Source organism: Trachurus trachurus (genome assembly GCF_905171665.1).
Source record: "Trachurus trachurus genome assembly, chromosome: 13".
In the NCBI taxonomy this organism is placed as follows: domain Eukaryota; kingdom Metazoa; phylum Chordata; class Actinopteri; order Carangiformes; family Carangidae; genus Trachurus; species Trachurus trachurus.
In genome coordinates, this window is record NC_139892.1 from 27,251,237 (window position 1) to 27,264,906 (window position 13,670).

At 39.1% G+C, this 13,670-nt stretch overlaps 1 protein-coding gene across 2 annotated transcripts; it reads left to right on the plus strand.

Moving 5' to 3' along the window:
* The first annotated feature begins 628 nt into the window (after positions 1-628).
* On the plus strand, positions 629-13,469 carry postnb (periostin, osteoblast specific factor b). 2 transcript variants are annotated; one of them, XM_083984911.1, is made up of 23 exons: positions 629-785; positions 1,280-1,378; positions 4,843-4,907; positions 5,153-5,310; positions 5,390-5,554; positions 5,633-5,779; positions 6,211-6,352; positions 7,273-7,485; positions 7,579-7,713; positions 8,257-8,405; positions 8,591-8,727; positions 8,923-9,053; positions 9,160-9,290; positions 9,587-9,689; positions 9,810-9,877; positions 10,203-10,248; positions 10,342-10,371; positions 10,942-10,997; positions 11,037-11,211; positions 11,290-11,331; positions 11,497-11,577; positions 11,656-11,694; positions 12,817-13,469. In XM_083984911.1, exons 1-23 carry the CDS (start codon positions 667-669, stop codon positions 12,843-12,845), a joined length of 2,460 nt encoding a protein of 819 aa, XP_083841037.1. In that variant the 5' UTR covers positions 629-666; the 3' UTR covers positions 12,846-13,469. The 2 variants fall into 2 exon arrangements, with proteins under 2 accessions (XP_083841037.1, XP_083841036.1); XM_083984910.1 differs by having other exon boundaries at positions 10,942-11,211.
* Positions 13,470-13,670: the final 201 nt, after the last annotated feature.

The window sequence follows — 13,670 nt, forward strand, 5'->3', positions numbered from 1 at the left end:
TGGCATAAAGAACATACTGAAAACAATCAGTGCCTTGGCATTTGTTCAGAGAAAAGATTATGTAATGCTTCTTTGTCTGAAGCCCAAATGAATTACACTTTTATACAGGTTGATCCTGCATCCCAAATATTCCATCTGTTTATTTTGTTATTTTGAAGTGGTCCACAAAGAAAAACATTTGGTTAGAAACATAATATAAAATGCATAATACTTAATGAAGTCTAAGAATCTTGTCTGGTGTACTAATGCATTTACATTACAATAGAATTCTGAATGAAGAAGGCCAACATTGTCTTTGCAATCTGGTGGGTATAAAATAAAACAATTTGTGATACCGTAAATGCTTTTTTAAAATCTCATAAGAGAGGGATAACAAATATGATTACATAAAATATTTCTGTTATTGTGGTGGTTGGTGTCATCAAAAATTATTTAATATATAAAATAATGCACTACACATAAAGACTTTAATTCAACTCAGAAAAGTGATGAAGTCAAGTATATTTGTTAAGAGAAATGCAGTTTTTGAGAGGTTCTGGGTGGTCCATGCATGCATGAAATGCAGCCATCCCCCTTGAGTCGTGGGTGAGACTCATAGTATATAAACTCCCACTCTGAGTCTGCCCCATCACTCTGGGTCTGGAAGGGCTAGCTAAGAAATCAAGGATGAAGCTCCTTTTTGTAGCTGCCTTTGCACTCTTTGTGCTCTCTACATTTGACCAGGCTGATTCTTCAGCTTATGACAAAATAGTTGCCCACAGTCGCATTAGGGCAAGAAAAGAGGGGTAAGCCTATCAGTATTTTTTTATTATGATTATGTGTTTGTTTTGGTTTTCTATTGGTATATCAGCATCTTTGTGTGGTTTTTATTCTGCATGTAATTGTATTGAACACACATGATAAGCATCTATATTTATGATTTATGCACATTTGTTTAATTTCTATTTTCAGAAATATTGTTACACAGTCACAATTGATATTGTGACCGATAGCATATGTTAGTAAAACTTAGTGGCTAATGCATTTCCCTGAGAAAAGCTGTGAACTAGCAATTATTTAAAACTGACAAAACTAACAGAGAGCTCCATTATTTCCATTTGACTGTTGGTCTCAGAAACAGCAGGGGTAGCTGCTAAATAATTATTCATATTTGGTAGTCTGTTATCATTCCCAGCAGGGCTGTTTGTCCCAAAATGATTTACATGTAAACTAAGTTCATCTCATGTGTTTTACCTGCTGATTAATTCTTCATCCACTTTTCACTCTCAATTCATATCAGACCCAATGTCTGTGCGCTCCAGCAAGTTGTTGGGACCAAGAAGAAGTACTTTAGCACTTGTCGTAATTGGTACCAAGGGGCCATCTGTGGCAAGAAAGCGTAAGTGTTGTTTCATAATTCATGACATGACATGTTGTTTCTTCTGTTTAGAGAGGAACATAACAAGCTGATTGAATATTTGAAAGGTTTTTTAAGCATGGCATTTCTTTCTTATCTGCTCCTCCTTCTTTTACTACTTCTTCTCTGAGGATTTTAATGGAAACTTGGATGTTTCCATAGAGACAGACATCTGTTAACTTAGTTTGAATGAAACTATCGGTCAAAATGAATAGCACATTGTGGACACAGCCCTAAACCCTATTGAGCACTATCCCATTCGATCTTATAAACTTTAAGTTGGGCTTTTCCTAACTTAAGAAGCCTGGTTATCACTGGATGCCACTGTGGTGAACCGCTGATTCCAGGATGTGATGTGGTGGCAAAATGTTGCCTGTATTCATGAATGGAAAAGCGTTCAGCTCAATCGTTCTAGACAAGCTCTTTTTCTGTTATTGTTCTAGCTCTCTCAGCACTTTGTGTTCAAACATGGATCGAAGCCATCCCTATTTTACAGCCTCTCTCACTCTTTTTTTTACCCTCTTTTATACAATACATGCACACTGAGTTTGCCCTCTCTTCTTGTCATGCCAAGCACTCTAAATAGGCTTAGTTAGTCAGGATACACTCTGCTCACTGTACTTGGCAAATGATTATGATGGAAACAGCCAAGGAATTTCATCTGTTCCAATGGGAGTCTGTGTGAAATCAATCAAAACATAGTTGGGCCAAAAGCTGAATACACACAGTAAACTGATTTACTGGTTTCCTTATAGCACCCAAAAAAAAAGACATGTATTTATATAGCGCTTTACTATACCCAAAGCGCTTTTACATCATACATCGCATTCACCCATTCACACACACATTCACACACTTATTAATTAATTAATTAATTAAGGATGAAATTATCTTGATCTCAAAAGCAGGTCTACAGATACAATATAAACTTGTAAGTATAACTACACATATACCAGAAAACAAATGTAAAGGTGTGTTGAACATTGTAAACGTTAGTTATTGTGACACAGATCATATTACCTTACCTAAGCAATCCTATAACGCTCCCACCAGTCCTGCTGCTGTGTCTTCCACAAACTCATAAGGTGTTTCCCCGGACTTCACAAACTTAATTACATAAATATTTCTCAGTCATTATTTTTAGCATTTATTTGATTCAGAAATTATCTAATTCAGAGCTGATTTAAATATTGGCTATTGCAGACTACATCTATGTCTCAGTCCCATATCAGAAAAGCACATCCTCCTTAAGGTTGTGAAACACTTACAGTTTGGTTAGGCTTAGACACAGAAACTATACTCGGTTAGGTTTAGGGAACAATTGTGGTTTGGGTTGAGAATAAGTGCTCTCTTAGAGTATAAGGACTTTCTTTGTCACAGTTAAAATAATAAAAACATGCTGTTTAGGTTGTGGAATGGTCATAGATAAGTGAAACCATGTTGACAGTCAGTTTCACATAGGAGACAAACAGTAGTCTCTTGTCTGAACGTCTGGTATTTTGTCAGGCCATCCATTGTACCCCAACGTCTTCCTGGTGCAGCTTTGCTGTTGTTATTAGAATGGCTCCTGCAGGTTACATAACAATGAAATGTAACTAAAAGAAGATACCGGTAGTCTCAATCATGACAAGACAGTTTATTCAAAAGGGAATTGAGTTGAGTTCCAGCACTTCTCCCACCAAAGTTTAATTGAACTAATACAGTAGGCTACATTTCTGCTACACCTCTTTCTCTAAGAAAGTTGACTGTCCATTTTCAATGGGTTGAGCTGGATTACACACACACCATATATTATGTTTGACAACTTTTATCATGACTCTTACTGGAACAGTTCTTTTATAGAGATGCTGACAAGTCAAAAGTTTCCAACTTCATGGCCAGGCACAGTTTCTTTGTGTGGGAAAGCAATGTAGCGAGGGTTTTGCTGACGCTGCCCCAATGGGGTTTGTGTGATCTCATCCCAGTCCCTCCAACTCCACTTTACTTTGATTCAAAAGCAGCTGGTAAAGAGTTTTGGTTATCCATGACCCAGAGGCCTTGCTCCTACCATGTCTGAGACATCAGCAATAGATCAAAGCACAGTGAAGTGTTTGAAGTCTTGTCTCTTGACCTAAGACCTTGAAGGTTTTGTCATTAAGTTGCATTTGTGGTACATTTTCCCCTATTCATCACCTGCAGTTATGCACAACTATCAGATCCATGTGCATAAATGTTCTTAATTTCTTTTTTTGTTCTTTGTATTACAAATAGCACTTATATGGAGGGTTCATGACGATTCATGGAGTGCAGATTTAACAGAGAAAGTGCTGATGAAGGGAAATTGCTAGAATTAGAAGCTTGTAACGTTGTTTTATTTAAATGTCAACAAATTGCAAAACAGGAACACTTCATAATGGTCTTATTAGTTGTCATGACTATTTTTTTAAAACACGTTGAGCAGGAAAAAATGTGGTGAAGAAGCGGCTTCCCTGATAGAGTTTTCCTAACAATAAAAGCTGGGTAGTCCACAGTAATGAACTTCCCAGGTGGCTCTGGACACATGTGGTATTGTTTACACCTAATAGGTGCATCTATGGTGTTCTTTGGGTCTTGTGGGTTTTTTTATTGTTGCATACCCATGAGTTATTTGAAGTGAAATGTTCATCTCCAAATGCCTGGTTTTGCAGGGGCTGGAAACGATACTATGGTTTCAACATGTTCAAACCTGCTGACTCAAGGGGTATAGGCATGTTTATACCTGGCAGCTGTACTTCTGAATTTTACTATCCTCCCCAGGCCAATGTGTCCAGCCCTATTCAAGTGGAGAGGAGTCACTCCTTCTCTTGCGTTTATCAAGCAGAACATAAACATTCCCTTCATTTATACCTAAATGTTTTAAGCAGAAACCACACTGATTATTCCACATTTAAGATTATGGAAGTAATTTGAAATCTGTAAAAACTCTGATGACAGTTAAAATAATGTTTTTCAGATTAGCTCAACTGTTGCCATACAGACCAGCACAACATTTAAATGTTCCTTATATTAACCAAAACTCAACTCTAATTATACTACAGTTTTTCAAGGTCAGATTCTTAATGTTTCTGAGGTTAACCGAATGCCAAGTTGAGTCAATTCTAATTGTTTAGCTTCAAAGAGGAGGTCTTGGTAATATAAATCTACTACTGCAATGGTAGCATAATTTTCAGTGCACCGTTTCCATTTGGTTTTGGCTTGAACTACTGGTTCACATGGACTGTATGGGTAATGAAAGAGATAATTAGTGACATCTGGAAACGTTGAATACACATGACCAACGCCAAATGTTGATTCAACTCAGTGCATAGCAGCCATAAAAAAAAAAAAAATTTCTTACACCACTATGTTGAAAGCAAACATTATTTCAAAAGACACACTTCTTCTCTGTGGTGATACTTATGTCTGTTATCTGTGTGTTTTGCCTTCAGGACTGTGCTGTATGAGTGCTGCCCAGGGTACATGAAGCTGGAGGGCATGCGTGGTTGCCCTGCAGGTACAATGTGTTAAGTGCTACATGGTAGTCAAATTTATCAGGGTTAAAAGAGGCCATAGCTACCAACTGCAGAGCAGCTGTGTGCTGTATTTGAACTCAGACCAAATAAACTAGGGGGGATGCCATAGCATATTGTCAGCACATGTAGAATCTTTCTTTCCGTGCTCCAAATCTTCATTTTCAGTCTGTTTTCAACAATGCAAGCTGACACATCTAATAATACTTTATATGAATCTCTCTCCTAGTGGCCCCAATTGACCATGTGTATGGAACCTTGGGTCTGGTGAAAGCCACCTCAACCCAGAAATACTCTGATATTTCTAAGCTGAGGCCCGAAATTGAGGGAGCTGGATCATATACCTTCTTTGCCCCAAGCAACGAGGCCTGGGAGGCTTTGGATGAGGTGAGTGAAAAACAAAACGAAAGCTGCAAAACCTCCCTGTCTGTGAAATTTCAAAATCTCATTTTCCTCACTCTAACAGACAGTGAGGGGTGCACTGGTCAGCAATGTCAACATTGAACTGTACAACGCTCTGCATTATCACATGGCCAACAAACGCTACTTAACGAAAGATCTGAGGAATGGAATGACAGTCACCTCCATGTACAATGACCTGGGTCTTCATATTAACCATTACTCCAATGGAGTGAGTACCGTTCACTGTCATTAATCCCCTTGTAGTTTTCAGTGGTTTAACATTCTAACAAGTGTACGTTATGTGCAGGTGGTGACTGTGAACTGCGCCAGGATTATCTATGCTAACCAGGTCGCCACAAATGGAGTTGTGCATGTCATTGACCGTGTCATCAGTGCTGTTGGAAACACCATGCAGGATACCGTTGAGGTTGATGATGACCTGACAACTCTGAGTGTGAGTGCACAGGGAGATGGGGGGGTAGGCAAAAAAAATCTCGGCACCTTAAGGATAAGGACTCTGAAGTGATTGCCACTGATGCAAAAGTGGGTCACCTTGCATAGTTTGTCATATGAAACAGACAAAATAATTTGTTTGCTTTACTGCTTCATTTAACAGAGATTACATATGTAATACAGTAATGAGTGCATATTACTAAATATAACAGAAAATTAGTTATTTGTTGTCTATTAATGACCACAGGGTGAAACTAATATTTGTAATATATAAGTACTGTATATATAGGGAACTGAGGAATAATTGTAGGGTTTGTATATGTGATTATGTTACTTCAAAATGCTTTTTTAGAGGGTAATTATGTCTCTACTGTGCTCTGTTGTACGTTGCATTTCACTAAGCATAATCCTGCCGATGAAATCGCCTTTCAGGATCTGGCTCTATCTGCTGGAGTGATTGACATGCTTGGTCAGCCAGGACATTACACTCTCTTTGCCCCCACCAACGAAGCCTTTGAGAAGCTAGGCAGCGATGTGTTGGAGAGACTTAAGAGCAACAAGGACGTCCTCAAAGGTAACCCAGACTTTTATTTTTAGAGGTTTCCTTAATGCTCAGAGGATCACTCAAGGCCATTGAAAACATTACAACACAGAATGGGGGTTTATATTAACTGTAGGAAACTAGGACCATATTTATATTTAATGATGTCGGCACAGGAAAAGAAATGCAGTGGCTCCCTGACGGCATGTTTGCCAGACTGAGTCACCCATGAAGTAATTTTTTTCCCCCCTCCAATTCAAAACATATGAAGCCACAATGTAACTGGAACTTACACACATTTGGCCAGCTATACATAACTGAGTTGAGTTGCAGAGTAATAAAATATGGTCTCCAGTTTCAGGTTAGGCATGACATTGTGAGTGGAAAGTCAAATGATCCAACACATCATTTGACGCTTTGCTAATGTTTTTGATTCTTTCATTTTTTCAAGCATCATACTGTATATTTTGTGAGCAGGTCAGGATCAATATACAGTAGTACTGAAGCCCCACACTACTTTAATTATCAATCGGAACAAGTTAAATCCTTCAAATATACGGTGACTAAGAGCTCTTGGAAAATCAGGGAAACAACAAAGTCCAAAATTCCAGTGTTTTTTGCTTTAGGACGTTTTCTGTGAACATTGAGGCAGGAAGCAGCTGCTTCATTGAGCAAACTGGTTAAACTGGCAATAGCCCAAAGGTTTTTATTAGACCACAGCTCCCCTTATGATGTGAGATCAGACCGTTTCACACAAAGTTGAACAGAACTGTGAGGAAATCTTGAGTCTTCTCACCCGAGGACCCAAGGGATACAATGGATCTTCAGGTTCCCAGGGTCTTGTAATTTAACATGCGAAAGAACATAACAGTGCATGCAGCCAGCTGACCTACTCTGCATTCAAATGAACAATGTACTCCACCTAAACGATTCACTTTGCCTTGCTCTTACAGCTCTCCTGAATTTCCACCTCTTGAACTCAATCCAGTGCGCTGAGGCCATAATGGCTGGCAGCTCTCATGAGACCTTGGAAGGCCACAACATTGAGATAGGCTGCGATGGTGAAAGTTTAACTGTCAACGGCATCAAGATGGTGCTGAAGAAAGATGTTGTCACCACCAACGGAGTCATCCACTTTATTGACGAAGTGCTCATGCCAGACTCAGGTTAGACTCTCATTTCCTCCTTTGCTCTTAGGTGTGTGATGCTTTCCTGAAACACATATTTTAATGGTGCCAAAACGTCCTGTTCCCTTTAAGCTAAGCAGGTGATGGAACTGGTGGGACAGTCCCAGTCAACCTTTGGTGACATGGTGTCCGAGCTGGGCCTTTCTGCTGCCATGAGGCCAGAGGCTGAGTACACTTTGCTGGCTCCTCTCAACGTTGCCTTCACTGGTGAGTCACATTCTGCTCAGTATTTCATGCACGTCCCTCTGTTTTCCTCTCAGCAGGTGGCTAAATGTGAACCCTGGCTGCTCCACATTCTGTCTGGGATAAAAGGCAACACTTTTTATTTTTCTTTCCAGACTGAATCATGAGTGGATATATACAGTATATACCCACATGTGGAACTTCAGAGAGGTTCTGGATTTATTGGGGACAATGAATAAGCTTTATGCCATGTAAGACCAAATACCCACCCTCCTAGAGAACATTGAACAAAAGAATGTGCGAATAATTTTTGTAGGACGTTAAATCTATGTAGCCATTCTGTTTTCAATAAGCGTAAGGAATGCACAAAGCAGCAACAGCTGGAAAGAAGAGGAGCCCTGCATTCAAACCATAAATTCACTACAGTAATCCACAAATCATGAGGCGTGATTTGCTGTGAGAAAACAACCTCTGCTACAACAAACAAGTGCATTAAATCAAATTCACAATGCTGGTGCTCTGTTAGGTTTCTAATGGGACGTATAAAACCATTCCTATTTTCTACAGATGAAGTGATGGCCATGGATCAGAGATTGCTCAGGATTATCCTGGAGAACCACATCTTGAAAAACAAGATTGTCCTGGGACAGTTGTTCAATGGCCAGCGCCTGGAGACAATTGGAGGAAAATATCTAAGGGTCTTCATCTATCGCACAGTGCGTTCTCTCTGAAATTGTGCCCAAAGATTGTGGCTCGGTGCCACTATACACACTGCATTACACACAGTATACACTATATACACACACCACATATATTATCACTGTCATTTGACCATCAATCTTCACATCTTTGAGATGTAACATGAATCCCCTCGCCTCTAACTCGTGTATTATTTCTGCAGGCTGTGTGCATTGAGAATTCCTGTCTGGTAAGGGGCAGTAAAGAAGGAAGCAATGGGGCCCTTCATCTCATGAGGACTCTGTTGAAACCAGCGGAAAATACCATGTTTGAGATTTTGACAACAAATGGAGGCTTCAAGTAAGTGTAGATCAATGTTGGTGAAAATGGACTGTGGTATTTAAATGCTGCTTAATTTTCAAACCACATCTCTCTGTATCTTTTCACTAAATCCACACGGCATATATGGGAATGAGAAAGTGCTGCTGCTGCAGTATGTCAGCCCGCAGTGGTTTCTCTAACAGCTAAGTTACTGTTTTCTTCTCTGTGCTGCAGGATCTTTTTGTCTCTGATGGAGACTGCTGGCTTGACTGACCTGCTGAAACAGGAGGGAGACTTCAGTCTGTTTGCCCCGAGTGACAAGGCTTTCAGTGGTTTGAGTGAGAGGGATTTGGACTTGCTGAAGAGTACGTCTCCCAGTCCCCCTTAATCTTTGGTCTTAATGTGTTTTGGGGGTTTGAATGACTAGAATAAATTCATAATTTAAGTTTCCTGTTTTTATTTTTATTTCAGGTGACATAAATGCTCTCAGAACCATCCTTCTCTATCACATCACAAATGGTATCTTCATTGGTGGTGGTCTGGAGGGTGGAGTAACAAACCTTCTCAAGTCTCTCCAGGGCAATAACCTCTCTGTGATGTCTGTAAGTAGTTATTGCTGCAGTCTTATACCGTGAGTCAAAGTACAATTTACCTGGGGAAATGTAATAGTTAAACTTTTGGGTGTGAATGTTTGGTAATTATTCAGTAAAATTGTTTTTTTTATGGTATTGTCACTCATCATTGCCTAATAAACCCTCATCCTGAGTTTTGAAACTTGGTTAATTGCAGTATTTACTGTGCAACAGAATCCATTTCTAGTATTTTTAAGTACAGGTTGGTTCAGGCCCTTCATTTTATGGTGTTCTTGACTATAATTGTTTTTAACTGTCTCCCTCAGGCAAACAAGACTATGATGGTGAATTCTGTCCAAGTCCCTGAATCTGATATCATGGCCACAAATGGAGTCATTCACATTGTCAACCAAGTTTTATATCCCAAAGGTATAACCTTGTTTAATATTCCCTTCACTTCCCTTCCCTTACCATGACTAGACCTGCACTATGTACTGTTAACTGTTACAAAATATTATGTTATGGTTAACGCCCTGTGCTCTCTTCCAGACCTCCCAGTTGGAAGCCAGGAGCTCCTTATGCTACTGAGGAGGATTATCACATACATGCAAATCAAGGTGTCATGTAAAAAATGATTTCTTGATATTAAAACCACAAAACTTAAAAAGGGCAGGGTGCAGTTTTCTGCCAAAATGCAATGAATGCCAACAAACATTGAGTACAATGCAAGACCCTACTTGAAAACTATCTGTATGGAAATCTTCCTTTGGAACAATAAGCTTGTGGTGTGTGAGTGAGTAGTTCTGACTGAGGTCAGTTAGGTTATTTCACTGTCACTGAACACTAACAAACTCATTCTGTGGCTATATTTTATTATGTGTAATATTATACTGTGTTATATATGCTAATACTGTATACTGTATGTTTTCTTTCTTTTTACAGTACATTTCAGGATTCAGGTATCAGGAAATCCCCCTTGCATTCATGAGTAAGTAGCAAAAGCCCTATATTAATTTTATTCCTTTTTTTGTTTTTTTGTTTTTTTAATCATTTAAATATTCTTCATATCTCCTCTTATCAGAGACGATCATCACTCGTGTCATCGAGGAAGGTACAGTAATGATGACAGAGTATCATCATCATGTGATTCCTAATCAGTCTGACAGGTGATATTTGGTCAATGGAACAGTTTGTATCATGCTGCTGAAAAAAGAGCGAGGCTACTGTTAGAACATGTACAGATCATTTACCAACATTTTTTGCTAATCCACATAATTCATCATACACATGCAAGAACAGGCACTCATGAGGTGATTGACAGCAGCAGTAACATCAGTCAGACAGAGGAAATGTCTCCTCTGTGCTACTGGTTAATCGTTGTATCAGTGAGCAATAGACAATCAAAATTGAAAGAATGTTTTTCTGATATGAAATAATAAACACTAAATCAGCATTAATAAAGTAATTTATGCACAGAAATATTGTTTAAAAATTTGATGGAAATCTAATGATTTGACTTTGATTATGAATCACATACAGTATTTGTCAAAGCAACCTTTCTGAACCAGTGAAAGGCCCATTTGTTATGTTACCTGCATACAAATGGAAGATTCTCTGTATTGAGGAACAATGTTGTACTAGCTGTAGTTTCAGTGTGGTGAAACTGTTTTTACTATTGCAGTTCCGCAAGTGACTAAAGTGACAAGGGTCATCGAAGGGGAACCCACCATCACCAAGGTTACCAGGGTCATCGAAGGGGAACCCACCATCACCAAGGTTACCAGGGTCATCGAAGGGGAACCCACCATCACCAAGGTTACCAGGGTCATTGAAGGGGAACCCAGCTTCACCAAAGTTACCAGGGTTATTGAAGGGGAACCCTCCATAACCAAGGTGACAAGGGTCATTGAGGGTGAACCCACCATCACCAAAGTCACTAGGGTCGTCACAGGTGAATATTTCTCCTTCAACTCAGAGAACGTCAATGGCCTGTTATTGTTCATCAACTCATGATTGCTATTGTTTCCAGGCCCTAAGTATTCAGTCTCGAGTGGCAACATTAACTTGGAAGGTCAGTGAAACAAATTCACATGTGAACAGAGAAATGTAAGGACACCAGTGATATAGTTTTATCACTGGTGTCTGGTGTCGTTGATAATTACTTTACTTTAAAAAAAAAAAAAAAAAAAAAAAACTATTTCTGTTTCAATTTCAATTTGCTGTCTTTTTCCCTCAGGAGTTGTTGACATTCCAGGAGTTACTATTGTGGAAGGGGACACTAATGTGGACCCTGAAAGTCTAACCAGAATGATTCAAGGTGAGTTTTATCAGTGAGGGTTTCTCAGTAAGTATTTCCTAAATGATGTATGACTTACATGTGTGTTTGACTCTATAGCGGGCGGTAACAGAAGAACCGCAGGCCGAAGAGTTATAGGTAAAAAAAAAAAAAAAGTAAAAAAAGAACTCCTGCATTTGTAACAAATGCAATGTAGTCTGTGAGCTACTGTACCTCAGGCAATGGCCCTGAGTCTACTGCTATGTTTTCATGGCGAACTCTTCTCTTTACACCCCCATGGGTGTATATGACATTATAGGATGTATGAGAGTTGAGAGCTGAGAGTTGGATTAGAGGAATAATAACCGTCTCAATGCCAGTTTGCTTTAGCATGAACTCTAAAGAGAGGAAGAAACTGCTAGTCTGGCTTTGTCCAAAGATAAATCTGCCTTCATCTGCATCATGACATTTAATCCACTCAAACAAAATTGAGGTATGACATGTTTTGGAATTATGTTGAATAAGTGCAAGTTAGTCCTATGACCCCCATGAAACCACTCAGTTTCAGTTTAGTTTTTAGTTTTAGTTTGTGTGAAAGTTTTTGTGAAAATATTCCTGAGCCCTTAGCCCGAGTCTGACCCATATTCTTCCATATCTGGGCTGATTCCATCTGTTATCCCCAAGATTTTATATGTTTGCTCCAGAATTGGTTCAGATGTAGATGCAGCATGCTGTTTGTGAACTGGATTTGGTCCTGGGAACTGGGTGTATAATCTGCTAGACAAAATGCAAATATATTTACCAAATATCCACCAGAGTAATTATGCTATAGATGTAGCTCCATATTTATCAAACAGGCATGAGAATTGTCTCAATCCTCTCATCTGACTCTTGGGGAGAAAAGTGCATATTTTCCCATAATGTCAAACTATTTCTTGAAGTCGACTGTGGGCTGCTCACTCTCCTGCTGCCATGCTTATTGCCACATTGCTCACCTAAAAGCTATGCTGACTCTTGGCGCTAATGATACTGCTGTTCATGTAACACGTCATGAGCCCCACCACCACGGGCCTCTGAATCTATATGCTCCCTATATAGGGGGGAAGTTATAACCATTGCTCCCACTATCTACTGTGCTGAGCTTGATGTTTCCAAGTGGATAGTGATGAGATCAGAGCCAAGTTACTAAACTTCAACACAGCCCACATTCTACATTAACATTATAATCTATTCCATGTGTTGGCTGACTGACATGTATTTATGGCACTTTTTTTTCACCAGCTGGCAACAGGAGGAGGGGAAGGGACTGAGTATGGACAGATGAGAAAATCAACGTTATAAAGGTGGAGAGAGATGCCAAACCCAGAGGTTGAGACTGGTGTTTCAGTACAGGGGATACACATAAACTGTCAGTGATTTCAAATGTACATGAACAGGTAAAACTGACTAAATAAAACTGTTCACATAAACAATTAATGGTGCTTTGGATGTATACCCAATATGAGTGTATAATGTCTGTTGGTTCAGTATATGTAAACAGTGCTCAAATCAACATTTTGGCAAGACATTAAAGATACAGAGTAAGTCGGGGTAGCAATAAAGTCTTTTAATAAGCCATTAGGGTAGCAATAAAAGCATTTCATTTCTAAACTTTTCTATTACTTTGCTAGAGGTGAAGGTTAACGTGAGGAGATGGCTGTTTGGAAACATTTATAAATCTCACCATGATGCAGACTGAAAAAAATGCTTGTGTGTTGTCAGACTTAAATTGTTACATTTTCTTAAAGAATATCTGGCTGTAAATTGTAGATTGTTTAGAGTTTCTTGTAAATGTTCTCTGTGCTTGTATCATTTGGAACTCTGTATCTAACTGGAGGCTTTCCCCTTTCTACTTTCCAAACATCTTCCGAATAAAGTGCTTTCTTTCATATGAATACTCATTTCATATGAACACGAGCCGGACCGTAACAATCCCAACCCAAAAATTGGCATCTAAGGACATTGTGGTTTGAAGTAATTTCTAATCCCCCGGTAAGGCTCTTTAAACAGCAGCATGGGTTTATAAAAGAGAATCTTGAATATGACATTTCAGAAGTAAAAATGTTTTTGATCAGATTCTATTTCAGAGTCTTCCC

What these genes read in the sequence shown, in the direction of transcription:
- postnb (XM_083984910.1), top strand. Translation starts at nt 667, where the DNA reads ATGAAGCTCCTTTTTGTAGCTGCCTTTGCACTCTTTGTGCTCTCTACA. An exon ending in ATTAGGGCAAGAAAAGAGGG is followed by an intron (nt 786 to 1,279) that starts GTAAGCCTATCA and finishes AATTCATATCAG; the next exon opens with ACCCAATGTCTGTGCGCTCC. An exon ending in AGTCACTAGGGTCGTCACAG is followed by an intron (nt 11,212 to 11,289) that starts GTGAATATTTCT and finishes TATTGTTTCCAG; the next exon opens with GCCCTAAGTATTCAGTCTCG.